Below are 9,169 nucleotides of genomic sequence, written 5' to 3'. Positions count from 1 at the left end.
ATGAAAGGATGTATATTAATCAAGGCACAGCATAGAGTTCCTGTTGCTGTTCCTGTTCTGTTAATTTGAGAAGACACACAGTATAATCATTTTAAAGTATAGTACTTATTTTACCATTCGTAATATAGTATGTCATGGGTCCTTGTTATATTTACTTGAGTTTACTTGAGCCATTGCCTACCTCATACAAATACATAACAATAATAACAATCTTAACTACTGACAGACCTGCTAGCGAGGATTTCCATTTTTAGCGAGACTTTATTTTAGTTCCGCCGTGCTGTCTCGGTATCTTTGACGTTATCAGTGGAATGAGATCTCAATCACTTGCTGTTCAGTGCTAATGTCTTCTTTATGATTATGATTATGATTATGATTATGATTATTCTTCATGTTTCATGACTAGAACTACATCATTGAATGCATCTCCTCGGAGAGAAGTCATAAAACCATCGCTATCAAGCCCCAACTAACGCTTTATGTTGTACCACTTTCAACTTCTATCTATTCTATATTAATATTTATATTGATACATTTCATACGCTATTATCTCTAATCCTCAACAACTCTTAACATCGATACCCACCCTAGATTTTCTCCTTAGCATCTCTCTCGTTGACAAGCTTACGGTAGTCCTCTAACGTGCTGGCACTGACCCCAGAGCCTCCACATGCAACGATAATAACAATGTCATCCTTTTCCAACTCTCCAAAATCCTTCAACAACTGAATCTTGTCGAATGCTACAGAAAGAGACGCTCCACATGCTGGCTCAGTCAAATTTCCTGTAAGGTCGTAGAAGTCAATCATACCCTTAACAGCATCCAAATCATCAATGACCTCAAGCGAGGTCTTGTGGCTCTTGTAGTTACTCAACGATTTCTCTGAAACATATGGTGATCCCAAAGAAGTCGATAATGTGTTGATCTCATTGAGATGAACAACTTTACCAGCTTCAACAGCGACCTTGAAGGTAGGAGTTTGATGGGTCTCAATAGCCAAAACTGGTACATCTTTCAATTCTTCATTTCTTTCGAGGCCATTAACCACACCATTGTAAAGACCTCCTCCGCCGACACTACAAACAACTCCTTTAACCTTGGACAATTCTTCTGGTGTCAATTGCTTTTCCTCCACGATCTCGTCTATGAACTTTCCATGGCCGTCCCACAATAAAGGGTGCTCGAAGGGATGACAGTAAACGGGATAGATTGAGTCATCCAAATGCTTGATCACATCGTCACGTAAGTAGCCATCGGCTTCACCCCAATGCTTTCCGTGGACAACAACCTTTGCACCCAAACCCTCCAATTTCTCAATGACCACTGGCTTCGAGCTAACTGGTAACACGACGGTACATGGAAAACCATAATGCTTACTGGCATAGGCAGCTGCCAAGCCGGCATTTCCTCCAGAAGACGAGAAAACCTCGATCTTCTTGCCTGATTTCGATGCTTCCTCGAGGGAAGTCCCAATTAAATGGCCCATTCCCCTTAGCTTGAAACTGCCCGAAGGCTGTTCGTATTCACACTTGAGGAAGATACGACATGGAGGCTCTTTGGCCAACTTCTTTGTGATTTCGATGAGTGACGTTTTCACTGAAGGTTGTGATTGTGTCATGGTCTCTTTCCTGAATAGACGGTATTTTCGTTCGTTACTAATAATCCACAAGTTCAATGTTCAAAAGCTCTTTCCTCGTGCCGTCAATTTTCCAGTACCCGAGTATAAAATTTGATCAAGATTTTGAATAAGCCCCAAATATCACCACTATTATTATTTTAGGTATTTAACAATTTTATATTCTCAATAGAATTATTAAGTATATCGGTCTATATATATATAGAATATCGATCTGTATATACATAAAATAAAATGTTTATTGATAATAAAAAAAAAGATATGGCGTATAGATATACTAGTTCACAGAATCGGAGTAGTAGTGTATGAATTACTATAGATACGGATTCTGCTTCTTTAATGTAAATAGTCACACTATCTTAAACCAATTTTCGGTATTTCTACAATCCACTTAACATCCAAATCGATCACGGCCACAACCCATGGCCACAACACAATCTCTTCTCATAGAATCCATCAGTCAACTCTTTTTCATTGTCTCCACCATCGACGTCAGATGCTGACAGAAGAAACCAGAAATCTCGGAGAAACGTGAAAAATGGGGAAACTGAAAAATTCTGGGACTCGGAAAAACTCACGGTTGAAGAAGACGATTGGAGAGATTTAGAGATGGAGATGAGTGGGTGAATCCATGGGAACTTCTATACATTGATGGATATATGGGAGTAGATATAGTTATATGTATGTGTATATGGTTATATATATAGTTATATGGTTATATATATAGTTATATGAGAGTAGATATAGTTATATGGGTATAGATATAGGTATACGGTTATTTGGTTATAGTTATATGGGAATAGATATAACATAGATACATAGATATATCGGTATACATATAGTTATACGATTAGAAATATCTATTAGCAGTTGAAGGATACAGTTTTATTAGTACACTAGCTTGTAGAGGAAATGGCTAGAGGTCGGAAACTGACCGAGTTCAAGAAATCGCTGGAGTATGAAGTTGTCTCTCCACAAATCGAAGACGAGATATTGGAAGTATACACGGAGCTAGCAGGAGATGAAGATCTCTATTTGAGTCAATTACCAGAGCTCTTTGGGATCCTAAAAATACCAGAATGCTTCACCCAGGATATCAAGGATTGCATCGAGTACTATTACGACTTCATCCGTCCCAATGCAGATGTCAAGTTCGATGCTACAAACGTAAAGCAATACACTACATTGAATCTCATAAACTCGTACTCACTCACCAGCAATATCACCAAAATCCACGAGGTGATCGATATCGTGGATATAGACAAGTTGATACGGAACCTTAACCGTCTCATCAAGTTCAGGAACAATTACAAGCACATCTTCCAGAGTTGGGAGTTATTCGTGGCAGCAGCAACGACAGAAGAGGCTGGAATCTCTATCGATAAGTCTGAATCATTCGTATTGAACTATAAGTTGAGTCTTCCGGATCTTAAGCATATTAAGAACGCGTTGAACTTAGATCACGAGAGTCAAGGAAAGCATTCCCTTGGAGACTCGTTCTTGATAGATATGTTGAGTTGTTGTACAACCAATTCTCGGGGTGATATCTTGAACTTTGACTTCAACAAACCTAAGACTGGGTTATGCGTTTCTATTAAGGATTTTGCCGAGATTTTAGGGAATTTGGGAGAATTAGAGTGAACCGCTGGGTAATGATTTGGACGAGCTGTATTATACACCATTAATAGACATATCTATGTGGAATTTCCTTGTACCATGTGTAGAAAACAATTGCTAATGTTTTATCCATATCCATCTCTGAATAACTCTTAACCTGTACAAATAACGTATCCACAGATACAATTGTACCAAAAACTCACAATTTTGAACAATACCATAACCAGTTTGATCCCTCAATTCCTTTCTGATACCACGAGTAAACATTATCATCAATCCATAGCGATGGTTATTCTATCTCTACAGCTTCTTACGTCTATATGCTTCTCATTCCTTATCTTACATGGAAACACCCCAAAAAGCCGCTTAACTTCAAGAAATTCGCAGCTTAAAAATTTCATTTTGTTAATGGAATTCTTCACTGTAATTGTATATTGTTCTTTCTTCTAAGGTAACAATTGCAGTATGGAAGTATAGAAGAAGTGGAATATGGATACAGAAACACAGTCTTCGAGGTACCATTTGCTCTTCCTGCTTGAGACTTTTGTCGAACAAGGAACGGAATTCATAGATCTGTTGGTTCCAGAACTTAAACAGATTGAATCATCAGTAGTGAATTTGAACAATGTTAAACAATTCGATGAGTTATTGACTCATTTGGAAGCTTCTATTGAGTCTAATAATGTAGAATTGATGTCCAAATCTGATGGTAGTAGATACCTAAGGATACCTTCAGAGAATGTTATCAGAATACTTCTTACTTTGGCATCTAGATGTAGCGCCAGCAATTGGACCAACGCAACGACAGCCATGGACGGATTGGTCACTACAAACGAACAGGTAAAAGCCTGGAATGAAGATTACTATAGCAAGTTATACAAAACACCGTTACGAGATAGGAGTATTATCATTCTCATTAATTATTTAAATATAATTATAGAAGAATCACGACGAGAGTATGACTTAACATTCAACGAAGGACCTATAGCGAATATGCTTTACAAAAGGCTTATGACAGTTATGGGTGACTTTATAAGTAGGTCAACTACATTACACAAATCATATAATGGTTCAGAATACGCCACCAAAAAACCACGTATTAATCAGCCTATATCTCCTACTAAAAAGAATGATATAGCTGCCTACTTCAAGGTCTCGCCTAAGCAAGAAAGCAGGGCAGCCCCAGCTGGTAGTTTCTCAAGTCAAAGTACCGTCGAAGACCAGGTGGGGGAGGTAGTGAGTGATTCAGAAGAAGATGAGGATTTGAAGATACGGTTTCAGGGCCCACCTTCATCTGCCGATATGGAAGCAGAAATCAATAAATTTCAGCGATACAACATGTCTCCCATAAGAACTATGGCAAGGAGCATCATGACTTCTAAAGACGAAATAGCAGGAATAAATAATGCATCTGCTCTATTTCAGAATCAGAAGCCAGCGACTGAGAAGAAAGGGAAGGCATCAAGAGAGAGAAGTAGTTCGCCAGCAGCACTTGCTCTGCACGAGAACAAGACAAATGCTACCTCCTTCTCGAAGGGATTACTGAATGTAAAGGAATCCTGGCAGAATTTACGTGTGTACGATGAAGATATACTCAGCACCAAACTAAACCCCAAACTTAATTCTAATTTCAATGTTTGGAAGTTAATAAATTGGACTTTTTTTTGTGCTGATAGATCTAGCAAGTACCAAAATAGCCTCCAAAATTCATCATACTCATCGTATCACTCCATATATTCAACCCACAGTGACACAATTTCCGTCCTATTTGATCTCCTAACCATTAACTTTGTACGTGAATTAAAAAGTGACCACGTCCGGCTGCTTCTCAAGCTCAATATCTTTTACGAAATTACTTATGAAGACCACGAAGAAGATATTGTTCATGGAGACCCTGTTCTTGAATTTTTTTTCTGTATGAAGCAAAGTTTGGTTTCCAAGCTCATAGAAGGTTCAAAGGACATTTTGGTGCTGTCATTGATGACACAAATAGGACCATCTCAACGTGATTGGTATGATCGAGTGATTGAGTACACCTTCAATGGCTTAGGTGTTAAGAGTTACCAAGCACCAAGCTCATGCTACGAGAGAGAAAAGAACCTAATTAGACACGATCATACTTTCAATGAGAATTTTACAACCAACTTTGAGAGTGGGGATGTGATACATGATGATAACTTAGATTCTATGAAGCTTCGTTTTAAGATAGTATCTTTGATTCACTACTGGTCACTATTTTTCCTGAATGGATCTACATTCGATATACCCTTATTCAAAGAAGATCCGCATTTAAATACTCAGTTGCTTGTTGGTGAATTAAGCCGGAAGTTTCTTTCCATTGACTACAAGTATCTCGAAGAATTCTATGCTGCCCTGACTTCGGAGGCTTCTTTAGTTCCTGAAGCATATAAAGAGTCTCTTTTATTTGAATTGAATCAAGTGCTCCTAGTGCAGATTACCAAGATAACAGAACCGAATACATTTCTGATCACGCCAAAGCACGAGGAGGAATTTTCTATCTCAAGGGGCCGTAACAGGGTTTTGAAATTGGATGGAGTCCCTATTCATCTACGAACAGTACATGGTAGGTCGCGTGACAAGATTTATGATTTGCAGATCCAGTTCCTAAATTGCATTTTGAGTTGCATAAACAACAAAGAAGTGTACTTGTCAATACTTGAGGATGTGACTTACAAAAGTTTTGAAGAATTCTACCAACTTTGGATGAAGACTAACTTCTTATTGGAGTGGTTGGTGAACTTATCTTTTCAACACTATGATGTACTTTTTGAGGAACAAAATGGCGAGCTTACAGAGATTAATGAACATTATGAGGAAGTTATCAAAGCCGACAAGATGCGTGATGAGCTCTTTGAACAGTTTCTTAAATCTGATATTACCAAGAAGGATTACAATTTTACATTGACAAAAGAAGAAAGAGAGGAAATTAAATCCAATAAAGAGAAATATACTCCCTACAAAGACATCGTTGACCACTGGATTTCTGAGGAAATGCTCCATAGCAATGGGAGCGACGACTCTTATTACGAGAGGCGTTATGCTTCGATCGACTATAACGAACTTATTTAATCTTCGGGGTATTTTTTTTTTATCTCCATAATGCATTACCTTCTTCCTGGGAATATACGTTACATGAGATTGTTACTGTAAGCAACTCAGTTGAGCACCCCTATATTGATTACTCTGTTTATTTAACTTTTATTAAGTGAAGAGTATATATGCGCGAGAATACTAAATAGCCACGCCATCTACAGCTCATCATGGCACTACCACGAATCAGTAGATACGTCTATGATACAATTACGATATGTTCTTTCATCGTACGACTATTTTTACATCCGAGAAGTTAAATCTAGATGATATGTTTGACCTTAAAGTAGTGTCTCAAGTATTGAATTTGGTATACACCCAAAGTGACCAAGGCAAAGATCACCAAGATGGAGAACCACTTGACGCGGGAGTTAGTGGACTCGTTGGTGTTTCTCATTTTTTCTTCTCTTCTCTTCAAGTATTGCAATTCAGAAACGATCTCGGCGGTAACCTCCTCAATTCTACGCAATTCAACTTCAACAGGCTTTAATTTCTCGGAAGCTTGGATAGCGTTCCAATCTCTGGCTGCGGCACCACTCTCGATGTCCAATTCGATTTCTCTCGACACCTTGGCATTCTTATTCCACTTTCCGTCCATGTGGTTGGTAAAGCATACATCGAAAGCAGCGTTGTGATGCGAGGTGAAGGCCACCTTGATTTGTCCTGCGACGTTTTGCTTTCTTCTGTACTCGTTTCCGATGGAGTCGAAGATGTGGAGGTCCAATCTCTGGCCATCACCGACGCTTCCGTCGGTTTTGATGTTGACAACAACCAACTGTCCTTCCGAGACGAAATCACGGATGCACACTGGCTGTGGACTTGGCAGGGCTGGAACGTCCAAGTAGAGCGCCGAAATGGCGGTGATCAAGAAGGACACTATGAGATAGAGCGAGAACTTCATTGTATGTGGGTTGTAGTGATTCGTTTGCCAGTTTTACTATGAACAAGGTGCAAACTGGATGAACAAAACAGCGATTCTTGATATGGAAATGCAATTAACGAGTTCCGAGTGGCTATACGAACGAAAACGGTGGATTTTACCGGGTTTTCTGGACTGTTGTGGCTGGATCACTGGAGACGACGAATCAACGAATCAAAGAAGACTACTGGCGGGACAACTAATGATGCCAGAAGGTGAATTTCGGCGGCTGAGAAGATGGGATTTTGCGATTGTCGCTGCTGCTGGGGTGTTGACCGTGGAACAGTTACACTAGCGCTACGAAGACAAAGGCTGCTGCTATAACACCAGAAGTATGTGGTATGTTAATGGTCAATTTGTCGCTTTGATTTTTTTCCATTCTTTCAATTGTTAGCGTGTCCAATTGTGAAAAATGGGAGAATGGGGATTTTTTCACGCGTCGAATGGGGATGTCGTGCGACATTAGGTAGGGTGGTGGTGGTGGGGGAGAGTTAGTGTTGTAGAGAGAGGGAGAGGTAGGTATACTTTAGTGTATGTTGCGGTGTAGTATTATGTGTTGTATTATGTGTTGTATTATGTGTTGTATTATGTGTTGTATTATGTGTTGTATTATGTGTAGTATAACGTGTAGTGTTATGTGTTGTATGAGTATTGGTGGTAGGTACATTGCTGTGAATTTATTGTACATTACTATACATTGCTGTAAATTTGTTGTGTTTTAGACTAGTTACGACTCTTACAGTCGTATTAATGGGCCCTATTCTGAGTATAATTTTACTTTATCTTTAGTGAGCTGCAAAATGCAACATGTAGTTAATTGAAGCTGAAAAATAATTAGGGATGTGCTACCATACATAATGGTTATTCAAAGAAGATGTGGACAAATATGGGTAAGTGTTTTCAAAAGTTCTTTTGAAGTATTGTGCTTAGTACAAAGAGTAGAAACGATTGAATCTATTTCTTTCATTTGTAGTAGTAGCTTAGTTTTACGAAGTGCTCATTAATTGAATAATTTTATTGGGTACAAAAAATGTAGCGTATATCTCATAGCATAGTAAATCCACCATTAAGGTTATGATGTCATAAAGCCATATACAATATATTCTATTTCTTACTATTCTTACTGTTAATTTCCCGTTATCTTCTTTCTCTTTTTGTTGTAGTAGTTGTGTTGTAGCATCAGCATCAGCAACACCAGAACAGCATACATATTACATTTCTCTCATTATAACTACTTTTCCAGATTAATAATCTACAATCGTAAGAGCTCTTGGATGTCGCTAGCGAAGTAGGACGAGTTAAAAATAGTTCAATTTTGATGCTGTATGGTCGGTATACAGTTATTATGTACGATTTATAAAATGTTTCCTTCTGTGGCTATGGCAGTAGAGTGAAATGAACTGAAAAAGCATTGGACTACTTGGTGCTGACCTTCACATTTACATGTTCTAATTTCGGTATCTACAATAATATTTAGTAGATACAGTGATATATATATGTATCTGTATACATTGTTTAAGGTCTCTTCAATACATCTACGCTCTGAAAGAAATGGCAAAGTAGTTTCTATTTCCTCATTAACATCCGCTCGTTACTGTACCAACAGATCTTCACACTGATAATTTCTTTGCTGCGAGGCGAGTGTCCACCGCGAATGTTTGTTTTCATAGGACAATAGAGACGCGCATTTGTGATTTAGTGGTATTGATTCTATATTTAGGACCAGATTTGCGGCCATATTGGAATGGTGTAAACAACCCGTAGATATGGGGTTTGGGTTTCGGGTGCAAGTCAGCTGGGAGTCGGCATTGTCGGGTTGGGGTTTATGCAGAGAAGTATAGAGATGGCTCTTGTTGTGAATGAGGAGTGTCAATGGCTGTGGGAG

At 38.7% G+C, this 9,169-nt stretch overlaps 4 protein-coding genes across 4 annotated transcripts; 2 read left to right on the top strand and 2 right to left on the bottom strand. All coding sequences in view use genetic code 12, as the record gives it.

Annotated features, from left to right (window-relative positions):
- Window positions 1-207: 207 nt before the first annotated feature.
- On the bottom strand, window positions 208-2,084 carry RJT20DRAFT_21555 (L-serine/L-threonine ammonia-lyase). The gene has a single exon (XM_064919276.1). The coding sequence runs from the start codon at window positions 1,617-1,619 to the stop codon at window positions 588-590; it is 1,032 nt and encodes a 343-aa protein (XP_064777701.1). The 5' UTR covers window positions 1,620-2,084; the 3' UTR covers window positions 208-587.
- Window positions 2,085-3,298, top strand: RJT20DRAFT_21554 (uncharacterized protein). The gene has a single exon (XM_064919275.1). The coding sequence runs from the start codon at window positions 2,550-2,552 to the stop codon at window positions 3,276-3,278; it is 729 nt and encodes a 242-aa protein (XP_064777700.1). The 5' UTR covers window positions 2,085-2,549; the 3' UTR covers window positions 3,279-3,298.
- Window positions 3,299-3,709: 411 nt separating this feature from the next.
- On the top strand, window positions 3,710-6,784 carry RJT20DRAFT_124983 (uncharacterized protein). Its single transcript, XM_064916366.1, has one exon. The coding sequence runs from the start codon at window positions 3,744-3,746 to the stop codon at window positions 6,342-6,344; it is 2,601 nt and encodes an 866-aa protein (XP_064777699.1). The 5' UTR covers window positions 3,710-3,743; the 3' UTR covers window positions 6,345-6,784.
- ERV25 (Erv25p) lies at window positions 6,418-7,418 on the bottom strand. Its single transcript, XM_064919274.1, has one exon. The coding sequence runs from the start codon at window positions 7,264-7,266 to the stop codon at window positions 6,628-6,630; it is 639 nt and encodes a 212-aa protein (XP_064777698.1). The 5' UTR covers window positions 7,267-7,418; the 3' UTR covers window positions 6,418-6,627.
- Window positions 7,419-9,169: the final 1,751 nt, after the last annotated feature.

This window comes from Scheffersomyces xylosifermentans (assembly GCF_036884685.1).
Source record: "Scheffersomyces xylosifermentans strain CBS 12540 chromosome Unknown RJT20scaffold_1, whole genome shotgun sequence".
NCBI classification, from domain to species: domain Eukaryota; kingdom Fungi; phylum Ascomycota; class Pichiomycetes; order Serinales; family Debaryomycetaceae; genus Scheffersomyces; species Scheffersomyces xylosifermentans.
The sequence above is the reverse complement of the archived record's forward strand: the minus strand, read 5'-3'. Positions and strand labels throughout refer to the sequence as shown.